The sequence below is a fragment of the Dasypus novemcinctus genome, chromosome 8, assembly GCF_030445035.2.
Source record: "Dasypus novemcinctus isolate mDasNov1 chromosome 8, mDasNov1.1.hap2, whole genome shotgun sequence".
NCBI lineage: Eukaryota > Metazoa > Chordata > Mammalia > Cingulata > Dasypodidae > Dasypus > Dasypus novemcinctus.
The window spans coordinates 19265369-19281522 of NC_080680.1; the positions used below are offsets into that span (position 1 = coordinate 19265369).

The window sequence follows — 16154 nt, forward strand, 5'->3', positions numbered from 1 at the left end:
CGTTAAGGGGCGAAACGTCCTCCATAATGAAGCCAACACCATTATAACAATTGAGACTCTCAGTTAATAGAGGGAGGCTCACCAGACTAGTCAATCTATGATTCTCATGAACAAGCACAACAGACATCAAATTACCAACCCTGGATTCAATCAATAAATTAAAATTTAGAAAGAAGACACTGCATTTGTTTTTGTTTTTTTTTAAAGGAGGTACCAGGGATTGAACCTGGGACCTTTTATGTGGGAAACAGGTGCTCAACCATTTGAGCCACACCCGCTCCCAACCACTGCTTTTTAAAACATTCTTTTCCAGTGGTCCTAAGGCATTATTGCTCATTCTTCTCTTTGAGACTTACTCTTCAGAGTTAACTTCAGCCAACAGACCTGAATATCCAAAACACAGAATGCTACAAAATAAAAACAAAACAATTTTCAATTCTTAGTCAACAGTGGCAAAGAATTGACTTGGAATATATTCATAAAATAAGGCAAATGAACAGTGACCTGCCAGGAATGCAGCTCATCTCAGGAATTAAAATGATTACCATGGAAAGGAGCTCTTTTCTCCAAAACATTTACAAATGAAGCTTCCAGCTAAATATATCCTGCAACCTATAATTTACAAAAAAACACAACTGGAAACTTCCACAGATACTTAAGTAGATAATTCTTTCACTTCATTCAGAACTCTGTTCAAAAAGCACTTCAGGTGTCTTAGCTGATGATCCAAACTAAAAATAGCACCTCTACCACTCTTTTTTGCCTTATCCTCACTTGCTTTCATACTCAGGGGAAAATAAAAAAAATATTTGTTGTATGTCTATCCAACTTATATAAGTTCCCTAGAGCATGTTTGTTCATTGCTATATCCTGAGCACGCAAAACAATGGCTGAAACTCAACAAATACTTGTAGAATTAATGACTGTTTTATATAACTAACATTTGAAGGTTTCTGTGTGCTAGACGTGCTTCAGATACAGTAGCTCATTAATTAAACCTCACAATAACCCCTTCATTACTTGATGTAAGTAATATTATTAGTTCCAAAACAGAAGCTAAACAAATTGCCCAGTCATACAGCTATTACGTGGCAGAGCCTGAATTTTAACCCAGCTATCTGGCCTTGTAGCTACCATCCTATACCAGTTCACACATGAATATTTCTCTGGAACTTAGCAGCCCCTACCCCCTTTCACTGGCATATGAGCATCCCAGTCACCATCATTTCCACTCAGCAGCTTCATCTATTTATTTTACCTGCCGGACTCATAGGTATTCATATTTGTGGTTCCTGAGTTACAGCTTCAAGAATTCTGAGCTCTCTGAGTTTATTGCTTAACCCCTTTGAGCTTTGGCTCTAAATTCTTTATCCATTTAATGAGATCGGTAACTTCCTCAAAGAAAAACACGTAGATAGACAAGAGAACATATTGCTGGGACACAAGCACACAATACCTGGTACCTTGTTATATCACATTATAAAATGGAAGCTTAAGAATTTGGAGGCAGAAGGTATCCCAGATGATGAATGGCAGATAACCACACCTTCCTTAAACCATCTCTTCCTGACCCAGTAAGGTGGAATATAAGGCCCTAATTCAGTACATCATACATTAAGCTTTGTGTAATAAAAGTAAACTGAACTAAATATCTTCACCTTTATTCAAATTCTAACAAATTTCTACCATTCACTAAAAACTGAGGCATACAGGGATAATTTTTTTTAAAAAACCCTAACATTTACTGAGTGCACACTATGGGCCACATGAGAGCTTTGCATACTCCATTTAATAATCACAACAACCTAACAATGACCCCAATTTTACAACGGAGGAAACTGCCCAAAGTTGGTCCGCAAGCAATTTTCTGAGGTCAGCACTAGGACCAAGAGCAGGCTGATTCCAAGGTCCAGGTTCTAGACACAGAATCGCCAACCGGCCTCGCCCTGGAATGGTTCACAACCTCCAAGCTGTCACTCGAAGAGTCACAGGGTACAACCCAACCCGAAGGGCACAGGCAGGCCTGGACCCAAACCCGCGCCGTCAAGACAAGGTGCCTGGGCAGGGAGGCGAGCGCGGAGCCTATACCTTTGCCGGCGGTTTCCGCGCGGGGCTTCGGGACAGAGGGCTCCATCGGGCCAGGGGGAGGGGCCTGGCAGCCCGGCGGTATTTACCACCAGCCCGGCGACGGAGGACAGCGAGGAGGGGGCGGGCAGACGGGCCGCGGCCAGCAGCACCTTCAGCCCCTGTCCGCACATCGCCCTCTCGGAGCCCGAAACCACGGGACCGGGGGAGCAAAGGTGGAGGCTGAGAGGGCCCAGGGAGAAAGGGGTGGCGAAGTCCAGGCCGATGGATGCCGTGTGAGTCTGCCAACACGGCGTTCACCAAGGCGACTCAGGCTCCGCCGCCGGGGGAGGACAGGACGCTGGCATAGCGACCCCCTCCCCTCCCTCTCAGGATCGGGCCTCTCTCCACCACACCCGGCTCATTGCCACCTGACTCGTAAAGTCCCGCGAGAGCTAGTTTCTGGGATCTCGCGCGAACAAACTCTTAGTTTACAGGAGCCGAAAGGTTTTCTGCCCCAGGAATCTAGCAGCGTAAGGGTTCGCGATAGATGCTAGTATCGCGATGTTTGCTATTCCACGCCAGGCGGGTGCTCATTTTGCTTCTGGAAGGTAGCAACGGGCTCCTTTCAAGACGTTTGGTGGTACTTTGAGGACCTGAAAGGAGGATAGTGGCTGGAAGGTGACCGCCGTTCCCGCAGTTCTGGTCCGCTGGTTTATAGTGGTGCTTGGTGACTTCCTCATGTAGCATGCCTAGGAACTTAAGAAAACGAGCCATTCCCTCCCTTGTACAGATGGTAACCCTTCAAGACACCCACGCGGAGGCTGAGTGAAATTAGCTCGTTTTTTTGGGTCATACGCTTTAAAATACAGTAAACCACAAATCACTTCTTTGGGTACAAGACCCACAACACTTGCCATAAATAGAAGGTAAACATAAAAATACTATTAAAATTTGGTAGTTTTCCTTGTGCCATCTAAAGTTACCAGTGGTTTCTGTAAGACATTATGAGAAAATCCTACTCTAAGTAAACCAGAATGATTTTGTAAGCAACTTCAGGGTACTATACCACTCCAGTTAAGTGGGTGCTGTTTAACACTTTTCCAGATGTTATGGATTGGCTAATTCAAAGATACTTTCCACACATATTAAAATATGTTTTCATATACAACTTGAATTAGGTTAGCCAGAAGGACTTGCATTGGTTTCCTATAGCTGCTGTGGCTATAGGCTTGAAAACAACGCAAATTTATTATCTTGCAGGGAGGTAGGCCAGAAGTAGGACAGAAGTTCAACTCAGGACTTACTGGGCTAAAATCAAATGCCAGAAAAGCTGCCTTCCTTTCTTCATGGTGGAGGGGGAAATCGGTTTCCTAGCTTTTTTTTAAGTTTCCAGGGGCTGCCCACATTTGTGAGCACATAGTCCTTTTATTCAGTTTTCAAAGCCAGCAAAACTTCATCTCTGACCCTTCTTCCATTGTCACATCTTCCTCTGAGAAGCTGGGAAAGGTTCTTAAGGGCTCATTAATTGGGTCTACATGAATAACCCAGGTTTATCTCCCCATTTCCAGGTCTAAGCTCTTAATCACATTGGCAAAGGTGATAACAGATTCTGGGAATTAGGACATGGACATTTTTGGGCTTATCATTGGTCTGCCTACTTACAGAGCCTTAATGAGGAAATCTATATTGCTATTTGTCCTGCAAATACATATCCGTTCTTTCACAAATACTAAGCATCAATAGTATATTTTCATCTAGAATAGCATTGTTTCTTTTTACCAGCAGGTAGGAAACTAAGACAATCATCTAGCTCATCCACTGTGTGAGATAATGTTTTTCTACTTCAATATTACCACTCATAAAATGAGGCTTATAAATCATAACCTCCTCAAAAGGGTTATTATGATAATTAAATAAGAAAATTAAGTAAAACACAAAATAATGCTTGCCTCATAGTAAGGAGTATATGTTTTGCTGTTACTGTTATCAATAGAAAGCATCCACTTGAAGTTGCGTTCTACATAGCTGTTGATTCATTTTAATATTTTGGCTAATAGTTGGGAATATGTTATTACTTAGATCAGAATTTAAGGCTAGATTCTAACTTAAAACTTCTGTAGCTTGTGTGACATATTATCTTATATACAGCCAAGAAAGAAAAAACACTGCTGACTATAAACTGTTATACTCTGTTGATCCTAAATACCTCCTAATGTTGGAAATTTTTAAATATAGAAAAAAATCTTCTCAGAATTGATGAAATATATATTTTACTTTAACTCTTTTCCCATTATCTCTAAAACCAATCGCAAATGAAAATGTCAATCAAGGTTAATTTTCTTTTTCTACAGTGACTACAGAAGAAGTTTGATGTTTTCCCCCCACTGAAGTGAGTAGTTGTATAATACTGATACCAAGCAAAAGCGGGTTTGTTCTCCCAGGGCACCTTAAAGCCAATTCCTGAGAAACCACAGTTTCAAAAAGAGAAACAGTTTATTTGTGCAAAGAAAGAAGGTCAGTTGCCTTAGCCCACAAATTGCCTCCTTGATCTGCGTGAATTCTAATATTTGATAACATCAGGGTGCTAATGAAAAATTGGGGTGGGGCTAGACACAGGTCCTCTCATTAATAAACATTAAGGTGCTGACCAGGATGGGGTGGGTCCCAAACTAGGGAGAGTAACAAAGTTACAATCATTCTGGGACAGAATAGATGTCACAAGGTTTTCCATATGGATATTAAACAGAAGGTTATCATCATAATACTAAACATACACAGGGGTGAGGCTAAGTCTAGAGTAACCATAAATGGGTGAGACCTGTTTAGAATGACCTTCACAATAGCAAGTCTAGGCTAAATCCAGCCAGTTTCAGCAATTTCAGATATTAACATTTTGCTATTTTATAAAATAAAGACATCTATATAATGATTTTGTAATCATAATTATTTGTTAATTCTTAACCCTCAGTTACAGTATTTTCTTGTTTTTTCCAGAAGTTCATGGATTTAAGATATAGATCCTTAAAGAGCAGACCTTCTAAATAAAAGTGATAAGACAAATTGAGAAGTAAATTTTTATTTAAATGAAAGAGGTAATCTGATTGAAGGAATACCTGTGACTAACAATGCAAAGGTTCCTCATTTTCTGAGTGCTTATTGTTTAATCTCTCCCCCCGTCCCGTGGTTATGATGCATGTTGAAACAGAAATCATCATAACATGAAAATATGTTTTAGTGAACTGGCTGCCTTATAAAGTTAGACATCCTCAGACATTCTTTTCCCACTAAACAGTAGCTTTTATCCATGCACATTGCATAGGTACCCTAGTCTAGTTGCTGATGTTGTAAACATCCAACCCTGATGCAAATCACTGCAAACCGAAATTGAAATTCTTGCAAAATAATTAGGAATTCCTGAAGTCAATAAAAGTGATATTGGCTAACTGAATTATATGCAAAACCTTTGCAAAGGAGGATCTAGTAAAGTCAAGCCAGTTAACACTACAGAAAGGAAAAAAAAATAAACATGATGAGAGCATAGCATTTGCAAAGAATATTATTTAAACATCAAAGAGGCTCTTAAGAAATACGATTAATATTTTATGAAAAAATAGTTTCTAGGTTCACACTACGAAAGTCAAATACATATATGTATATAGAGCTCTCCAAAATTGTGAGTTAATCTTGCAAAAATAGTAAATAAAAAAAAAAATAGATGAAAACCCAAGACAACACAAGAAGTTGAGTTTTAGAATTTGAGTTAAATGATACTCGGTTGTAGTATTTTTCCCTTGATACAATGTTCCAGCCAACTTTAGCAATGAAAAGAAAGGAATAAAGGAAGAAAAGATGAATGAGGGCAAGTGAAAGGTAGAAATAGATGTGTATTGCTTTGCCAAGAAGTAACTTAAACCCTAAAGACTTTAAAACTTGGGCCAAACAAAAGAAAATTTGAGACTTGAGCCAGGTTTAGTGAAAGATAAATAGTGAATGGCAAGTCAGTACTATAAATATACCATAATCCAGTATGATGACTGCTATTACATCTTGAACCTTCACCAAAGCCATTTTTACCTCATACACTCATTGAATATTAGAATTCAAAAAAATCTTAGAAATCACTTGATCCATTGTGAGAAACGTTCACTTGAAATAGTTTGAGAAATGTTGGATGATTTACCCAGGGTCACAAATAGCAAATAACAAAACATGATGCCTGATTCTCATTCCAATATAATAGGTGTAGCAGTTGGGTATTATTTATGAATTCCAAAAATAGATATTGGATTATGTTTGTAAACTGGTCTGTTCCTCTGGGCATATTAGATTGTATTAGATTCAGAGATTTCACTTTTACTTAATTAAATTATGATCAAGGCTTTGATTTGACCACATCAGTAGGATGTTGAGCCTCCTCACTCCCCCCCACCCCCACTGGTAGGCAGGGACTCACAGAGAAAATGACACGGCAGAGGAGAGAGTTGGAGTTTTGATGCTGGAGCCCTGGGAAGTAAATACACAGGAGAAGAATACAAAGGAATAGAGATGGCTCCATAGACAAGGCAGGCGCCCTGGGAAGTGAGAGAGCCTGATAGTCTACATTGACCTTGTGGAGAGAACAGAGCAGCAGAGCCCGGGAAGAAATGAGCCCCGGGGAGAGAGGTGAGCCTTATACCAGCCTACATCTGATACCAGAAGAACCTGGGACCAGAGAGCCTTAGGAGGAAGGCTGAACCTTTGCAGCGACTTGCAGCCACCTTTCTCCAACACTTGGCGATAGACTTTGGTGAGGGAAGTAATTTACTCTTTAATGGGCTTGTGATTCTACCCCAAATAAATACCCTTTATAAAAACCAACTGATTTCTGGTATTTTGCATCAGCACCCCTTTGGCTGACTCATACAATAGGTCTATAAAAATATTATTCACAGAAGAGATTTTTAGATTGGAAATTTTTAAACCTATGATTATATTTCATGTAATATTTCATATTTCTTGTCAGATAATAAGCCTGAAATTTCTGCAACAAAACATCCAAAAAGTTGAATGATATGTTTTTATAAAAACACTCAAAATGCATAGCTGAGCTTATTTTTAAAAAAAAAAAAAGTATGTGAAATAATCATAGGTCAAAACAAAGGCGGGATCTGAAAACTGGCTTATTGAACTTGTATGTAGACCACTGCTATCCTGGGGGCATTTGTCTATCTCAATTCATAAAGGTTTCAATTTTAACAATCTTGTGGGGACAGAAGACATGGTTTTAAGTCCTCACAGGGTGCCAAATTGGACTGATGACTAAAATCAGAAAACTTGAAAGAGAACACCCTCAGTGAAATGATAGTGTTAGTGGAATACTCTGGGTTCTGGGCTTCTAGGTTCTTGGCTAGGTGGCGTAAAGAAATTTAAGGACCTGCCATGGAGTAGGCGAGGGAGTAAAGAGTTTGTTAAGAAACAAGAAAAGAAAAAAAGGACACATCCCCAGACACAGTGCGGGCATGCTACAGGGTGAGATGTGTTCATGGAGCCCTGGGTTAGGCCTTTTTAAGACCTTTCCTCTTCCCCTTTCCTAATATTGGGGAGGGGCCCAGCTGTTTGCTGTTCTGATGGGTCCCTTACAACCCCCCACTTGTTAGCTCTCAGGGGACCAATGAGGAGGCCTTTTGTCTGGAGTTATATGGGGCTTCCACTTGAGCCCAGGGTCTCCTCTGAGTCTTTCTGGCTTTGTTCTTTGTAATGGCCATCCCTCAGGGTTATGGAGTGGGGTCTCATGGCCATGTTCTCTGCCAGGTCCCAGCTGTAACTCGTCTTCCCTCTTTCCTAATACTAACCTGCCTCAATAGACTAAGAAAAAATCTGGACAATAGAAAAGGGGAGGATAAAGAAAGGAACTTGTCTATCTTGACCTGAACTCTGTTGTGGGGAGTTCAGAGAGGGGATTGTTGATTTCCCTGGAAATTTTGAAACCACAGCCATGTGCTCAAACAGATTCAGTTTAGGATTTGCGTCATTACAATCCTTGTGGTCTAGGGAACCCCAAGTCAAGATAACAGCATAATGTAATGCCAGGTTAATAGGTTCCAGGTTACTAAAAAAAGAGCAGCATATCTTTTTCTAGAGAGATGCGAGTTTAAACAATGACTCCTCAGAATTCCTGGAGATAAGGTCCCATCAAACAACTCACAATCCAAAAACTACAAATCACACAAAGAAATTAGCCATTAGCAAGAGCCAGTAGAAGCAATTTGCAACAGAAATAGATCCCTAGAGATTCAGTTAGTAAAAGTATTGGATATAAAGTGTTTTAAAGGTGTATTAAAATATTTAATAGTTTTTAAAGTGGAACTGAAAACATGAGGGAAAAATGACACCGTCAAAAAACACCAAGACAAAAACAGTAAAAAAACAAAAAAACAAAACAAAACAAAAAACAAAGAAACAAAAAACACCGAGTAGACATTTTGAAAGAACTGGAACATCCGGAAATGAAAATTTTAATTATTAAAATAAAAAACCCAATGGTAAATTAAATAGCATATTAAACACAATTCATATAGAATTCATGAATTGAAAGATAGATTTAAAGAAGTAATCCCAAATGTAGGGTAAAAAGTCAAATATACGGAAAATACAAAAAAAAAAAGGTTAAAAGAAATGGAAGCTAAAAGGCAAAAGTCTAAAATACATCTAACTGGATTTCTAAAAGTAATGAATAGAGACACCTGTGAGAGGAAATGATCAAAGAAATAATAGCTGAAATCCTCAGATTCAGAAAGCATGAAATGAGTGCATGCAGTATAAATAAAAAATAAATCAGTAAATAGACAAATTTAAGTGAAATTATAGAAGAAAGAAGAATCTTGAAAGCAGATATTAGGAAAGACAGATTACCTATTTACAATAAAATGATCATTTGACAGCAGCAGACTTCCTAATAGTAACAACAAAGCCAGGAGATGATGGGACAATAACTTCAAAGTGCAAAGACTAAATAATTGTCAACCTAGAATTTTATAGACAACTAAACTATAGTGTGGGGAAAATAAAAGTATTTTCAGACAAAACCAAAAACATTGCACCAATAGATCTCACTAAAGGATCTTGAACCTAGAAGGAAGATCTGAAATGTAAAAAAGAATGATTAACCTAACAATTTGGTAAACTGTAAAACACCATAATGATAGCAATAATGATTTAATTTGGGAGTATAAAAATAAATGAAAATTAAATACTGGGCAACAGTAACTTATAAAATGGGGTAAGAGTGAAAGAATTTAAATTCAAATTCTTAAATTTAGGAATTTAAGATTTTTCTCTTGGAAAAGAGGAAGGTAGAGATATTGGTAACTCTTACTAAATGATGTGTTCATATTAAAATGTTAGCATAAATGTAATGGAATATTAAATGAATGTATAAATTTTAATAGAAAAGTGTGATAAAGTCCAGTCAGTCCAATAGAAGACTGGAAAGGAAGAAAATAAAGCAATAGCATGATTAATAGAAAACATGAAATAGTATAAATAAATCTATATATTTCAATAAGGGCAATAAATGCATTAAGCAGATTAAACTTGCTGGTAATAGTGACTTTCAGATTGGAAAAAAAATTCATCTCTATGCCATTTATAAGATATACATCTGAAAAATAAAGGCAAGGCTGAAAGTAAAATAAAAAAAACATAACATAAAGCTTGATATAGCTCACAATATTAATATACAAATACAAAACAGGCTTTAATGAAAAGACTGGCTGAAGAAATTATATATATCATAAAAAGTACAGTTGATCATGGAGGTAGAAAAGTGTTCAACTTATCGTTACCTAATAACAGCCGCAAAATATATGAAAGTTGTCGAAATTTCAAGGGGAAACTGATAAATTCACAAACATGGTAGGAATTTTGAATACACTTCACTAGAAATTGTCAGTTTAAAAAATAGTAGATTTGAACATTATCAACAATTTTGATCTAATGGACATATAGAATATTCCATCCTATTGTTAGAGAATAAATCTTTGCAAGTACGTATGGAATATTTACAAAAACTGACCATAAACTGTCACAAAGCAAGTCTCAACAGTTTTCCAACAATCTACTATATTTATATAATGGTCTTTGATTCAGTGTTATTAAGTCAGAAATCAATATTTTAAAAATATTTTTTAAAGCTGATATATTTGGAAATTTTAAAACACATTTCTAAATAACTTATGGGTCAGAGAAGAAATCATGAAGGAAAAAAGAAAGTAAATGTTTAAACGTTTTTAACGTTTTAAAATTAAACGATTTCAGCTGAGTCCCCAAGAAGGTAAACTCTACATTTTAATGTGTAATAGTCTTCTAAGCAAAATTACCAAAGGAAGTCATTAATATAGATTTTATGATCCTAACTCCTCACCTACATTGAGGATATAAAAGGTGGGGAATGGGAGATTAGAGGAAGAGAACAAGTTTTTGACAGTGCTATTGAGTGTAAGTCCCACCCGCCTTACCTCACACTCCACTTAGAAAGTTTGATAGGCATCCCTTAGAATTTTGGGGACGTGGTGGAATATTGGCTTCAAACTCTAGAAATCTGAAGGGCAAGTACTATGGCTGGCTAACTGCTTTATCCCAGGGTTTATTGTCACAAAAGGATGTACATTTCCTCTAGAGAAGATGTGAGTCATAGGTGAAAGAAAGTCAGCACAGGCTTCAAGATGACCTTAGCAGGGGACTGGGGCTGCTGGGTGGGTAGGGGTAAAGGAGTGACTCTGAAGAACACAGGAAAGCCTCCTATGAGACAGATGTCTGAGGAGAGCATGTGCAGTCTCATGGCAGTACTAGTTAAATATGACTTTCCTGTTGCTTACTTTATCTCCCTTTTCCCAAAGCAACCCTGGAGAAATTAGAAGTAGCCTAAGAGGTAGGGGAAGAAGGTAAGCATAAAACATATATATAAAAGCAATTGCCCCACATTTTTCACTGAAGACAACTCATCTGTATAGCAGGCATGAGCACTGGGAGGGGAATAGTTAACTTTGAATGAGTATTGATGTCTTAATTATTATACCATGGTGGCCTTATTAAGTACCAAACTGACAGTTTTGTTTATTTTTAGTGACAAAAATGACCAAAGGATTTTTTGCTATTGAGAGAGACCAGAAGAATCATGCGAATTTTCCTAATTTCCATTGAAGAGTATGGGGGGAAATTGGCAACGTGAGTTTGAATGAGAAATGTGGCAAATAAATGAACTTATATTCTGAATTCATCCCATGAGTAATGCTTGTTCAACTTAGAACTGAATATTATTATAAATACTACATATCATAATCTGTAGGAAATCAGTAGAGGAAACAAAATACTTGTATTGAAAAAGAAGAAAATCTGAAAATTAATGATTGAAGCATCCAACTTAAGTTACAAAAAGAACAAACTAACCCTAAAGGAAATAGAAAATAAATAATAAATAACAGAAATTGATAAAGAGTAATTAAAATCACAATAGAGACTATCAGCAAAGCCAAATGTTAAATGCTTGAAAAGATTATTAAAGTAGGCAAACCTCTGGTGAAATGCATCAAAAAAGAGAAAAGACACAAACGTTAGGAATAAAAAATAGGGCAAAACTAAAGAGAATTCAGAGATTAGAAAAAATGAGAGCATATTACAATTTCATGCCAACAAATTTTAATGTGTATTTCCTCTAAAAATTTTATCAAAAAAGAAAAAACCTGGGTAAATCTATAAGTGTTAAAGAAACTTGAGTCAGTAGTTGGAAATGCCCCTCCAAGAAAATATCAGACCAGGTGACTATACAGGAAAGTTCTATCAAATATTTAAGGGAATAGATAACTCCAATCTTATATAAACTGTTCCAGAGAATATTTTTTAAGAAAATAAGGAAGAAACACTCCCTGTGATGGATTGAATTGTGTACCCCAGTTTGGACAGGTTCTTGGTCTTGGTCTGCATTCTGGTGGGCGTGGACCCATTGTAGATAAGATCTCTTCAAGATGTTACTTTCATTTAAAGTATGACCCAATCAATCAAGTCACGCTTTAATCTGGATTACTGGGCTCCTTTATAAGCAAAGTGAAAATCAGAGGGAAAAGAAGTCAACAGAACACGGAAGAGAAAGGGGAAGATGCCGCCATGTATATTGCCAAGTGATGGATATGCCAAGGAGCTCTAAAGATTGCTGGCCAGCCAGAAGACATCGACTCCCAGAGGAGGCAAGCCTTCAGGCTCTGGAAACGTGAGCCAGTCAATTCCAGTTGTGAAGTCATGCCATCACATGGTATTTGTTTTAGCAGCTAGGAAAAGAAAACTTGGTGAAATCTTGATAGCAAAATCTAATAAGAGCAGCACGGGAAATGATAATAAAAAGCCAATTTTGCTTATGAGCATAGATGCAAAAATTCTAAACAAAAAGCTAATGACCTAAATTTAACTTTGAATAACAGCAACGACGACGACAACAATAACACATCATGACCAAGTCGAGTTTATTTCAGGAATACAAGTATAGTTTAGTTGGAAAATCTATAAAAAGCATTCTTAGAAATCCAACCACTTATTAGCAAAATAGCAGTAGAAGGAAACTTCCTTAACTTGATACAGAGTATGTATTGCAAATATGCAGCAAACATCATATTTGATGTAGAAATATTAGAAGCATTACTTTTATTTTGTTTTAAACAAAACAATTTTCGATACGTATTAATAAAACATTTCATCCAAAGTGTGCCATCAATGGTATTTGGTATAATCACAGAGTTGTGCATTCATCACTTCAATCACTATTAGAGCATTTTCATTATTTCAATAAAAATAATAAACAAAGAACAGATAAAGAAAATTCCTCAACTCTCAATCTCTGCTGTACATAACCACTATTTCTGGCTATTCTTGCACAATTATTTATTTGTTTATTAAGCAGTTTTTTTGAGATATATTCACATACCATATGATCTATCCTGAGTGTATAATCAATGGCTTTTAGTATAATCACAATGTTGTATATTCATCATCTCAAAAATTTTAGAAAGATTTCATTATCCCAAAAAAAAAGACTCCATGCCCCTAAGCATTCTTTCCCCACCCCTACAAAACCTCTAATCTAACTACATCTTTATAAATTCATTTATATTTACATTTTATATAAATATTGGTTAGATAGTAAAAAGAGAAGAATTGAACCTGTCATTCACAAACAATATGATTGTTCACATAAAAAAGGGAATAGGTAGATAAATTTTTAGAATTAATAAGAGCATTCAAATAAAGACTGTGGGTACAGGTGCAGTTTATTTAAGTCATTTACATTCCTATACTCTAGCAACATAAATTTAAAAAGATACTATACACAGTAACCAAAACTTAAAAGGATAATTAACAAAATGTGTGAAAATGTTTATAGAGGGAATAATAAATTTTATGGAAGATCTACATAAATAGAGAGACAAACCATGCTCGTGAAACTCAATATGATAATGACACCAGTTTTCCCCAAATTAATCTATAGATTTAATGCAATTCCCTATCAAAGTACTGACAGGTTTTTTCCCCCTGTACCTTGACAAGGGAATTGTAAAATTTCAATGCAAGTGTAAAGTGCCAAGAATAATCAAGACCATTTTGATAAGATATCAAAAAGGGAAAACGGAACTGTTCTTTAAGGAGCTGAAACAATTGGTTTTCACAGGGGAAAGAAATGGGATTGGATTTCTAACACTACATGCAAAATTAAATTCCAAGTAAAATAAAAATTTAAATGTGAAATACAAAACGAAAACTTTTAGAACATTTAGAAAGAGAAAACCTCCAACTCATATATTCACAATTTCTAGTCAGCCCAGCAGTTATCAAACACCAAATGACTGATAAAGTACTAGAATGATGAAGGAATCAGTATGATGATACCATCTGTAGACTACATACAAGGCAGTTGTCTTATTAGACTTGCTTTATTCTTTTTAAATGATAGGATTGTATTTTACTGTTTACTTACCAGCATTTTAAAGTTAATAATGCATGCATGTTCATATTCAAAGTATTTCTTTTGTGTGCTTTTATTTTATTTAATGAATTTTAATTTAATGGCAATCAAATGAAAGGTTAATCAGTTACAAACATTAAAAATTAAAATGGTTATAAAAGGTGTATATTATATATAATTAACTTATGAAAACAGCATAAAACACAAGCAGTATCCATGAAAGAATGTATTATTCAGCTTTAAGAAAGAATTACTGAAATGAAGATAGGTTGTTTAAAACTCAAATGTACTTGAGTCTGTAGATTAATATTGCCTTAAATAAGTCCACAAAATACTGGCTTAATTAAAGTGACATTTTAAAATGCCAGAAATAATTTTTGAAAGATAAAATGAAAACAGAATAAGATTTCAGATAAAATATTGGCAAACAATACTTGGACTGAATCCATTTCTCCTTTCTCTCATATATACCCAAAAGTGTTGTAAGCATAGAAAATTAGCTAATATAGATTCCATGGAAAGACTTTTTTGTCTAGCTGGAAAAATACTAATAATGATGTATTTTTCCAAGGAATTAAATATAATGCAAAAAAAACCATTAAGTACTCATAATAGAATCTTTTTCTCCCCAAGAGATTCCAATTAAAGTAATGGGCATTACATTTGAATAATAAGAAAACAAAGAGTAGATTTACAATATGTTACTAGCCTTCATCAAACAGGATAAAAACACAAAATATCTGGATCATATTAAATGTTTGTCGGGTAAAAAAAAAAAAATTGAACCTTAACATGGGTCACCGTAATGGTCTTCAGTTAGATTACATGACCAATAGGATCCATTTCAAGTATAAACTCCTATGTGATGTCTGTTGAAGATGACTTTTACCCAAGTTATTTCAGGCCACATCACTTCATCTTTGGTGACTTTCCTTGAATTTTCAGTGCTTAAATTCTTCAAGCAATGCACACCATTTCAAAAGAGAAGCTACAAAGACATAGCTTAACCTTTTAAACTTTAAAGTTCAACGTGAACCTATATACTTTGCTAAACAATTGCTAAAGTTTTACTTTTCAAATATGTTCCTATAGCAAGTGACACCTTAGGTACCATAGCACAAGGGTAAAAGAAAATTCTACAATTAGTGCAGGTTGCACAGACTTGAATAGTTTATTCTGAAAGCAAATGTAGATATAATATTATGCTTCCTTCATAAGAATAATTTTTATCACGTTGTCCTAAATTAATTACTATATTTGAAGGAGATGGTAAGAGCTGGGAATTGACAGTGTTTGGTTCAAATGAAATTAACTTGAAGAATTAATTAAGACAGGGAACCGTGAAAAGCATGTAAAAGGTAAAGTGAGTTTATTTTTAAACTGGATAGGTGGTGTTTTTTTTTGTTGTTTTTTTAAAAAATATAAAGCAACTCTTTCAGGGAAACTGCTCTTTCCAATTTATGTATAGATTATTTGACAGACTGGTTGAAATATCCCACACCACTTTTGCTCCATGGAAATGCAAAACCCAAAGAATTCATATTTTCAAGACTGTTAACACCTTCTCAAATTTCGATAATTCATTCGATTTCTGTAGAAAAACATGGGCTTTATTTTTCTTACTGTTAATTATTTATATAGCTCAGTCTTACAGATAGGTTCTCAATATCTAAAAGCCTACAAGAATTCCACCATGCAAAGCACTTTCTTAAGGCCTTTTTACATTTACTGATGTCATCATAATGATGCTCTTTGTGTCTGTGAATTATCCTCAGAATTTTTTATTCAAAACCATGAGATGATCTATTTTTTCTTTTCTACTAATCTTTCTTTTACTTTTCTTCAAGAAAGATTATGTTTGTATCTTTAAGACTCTGGGTATGGGTGTATATGCCAATGCTTACTTCCATGGTTTTTTTCCTAACTGTGTATTTTCTTATAATCCATATACTCCAGACTAATAATGGAACTAACATAGTTTAATTTTGAATTCAGTTTAATGTCCATTTATTTTCTGCTATAAAAATTCCTTTTGTATTGAGGAAAATTATAAAAAATATTAATTAATAAATTTTAGACAAGCTTAGAAAAGTTTGTAGTC

General features: G+C 35.6%; 1 protein-coding gene and 1 long non-coding RNA gene across 5 annotated transcripts in view; one reads left to right on the plus strand and one right to left on the minus strand.

Annotated features, from left to right (window-relative positions):
• ERCC6L2 (ERCC excision repair 6 like 2) overlaps positions 1 to 2559 on the minus strand; it is a 126719-nt gene extending 124160 nt beyond the window's left edge. For 2 of the 4 annotated variants that reach the window (XM_012530015.4, XM_012530017.4), the window contains exon 1: positions 2089 to 2559. In XM_012530015.4, coding sequence (XP_012385469.2) covers positions 2089 to 2134 — 46 coding nt within the window. In that variant the 5' untranslated portion in view covers positions 2135 to 2559. The remainder of the gene's footprint in view (positions 1 to 2088) is intronic. The other 2 variants (XM_058301551.2, XM_071216640.1) reach the window with 2 other exon arrangements.
• Positions 1914 to 11307, plus strand: LOC131279417 (uncharacterized). Its single transcript, XR_009186751.2, has 3 exons — positions 1914 to 2053; positions 4419 to 4456; positions 11171 to 11307. It is a non-coding gene; the product is annotated as an uncharacterized lncRNA (long non-coding RNA).
• The last annotated feature ends 4847 nt before the right edge of the window (positions 11308 to 16154 follow it).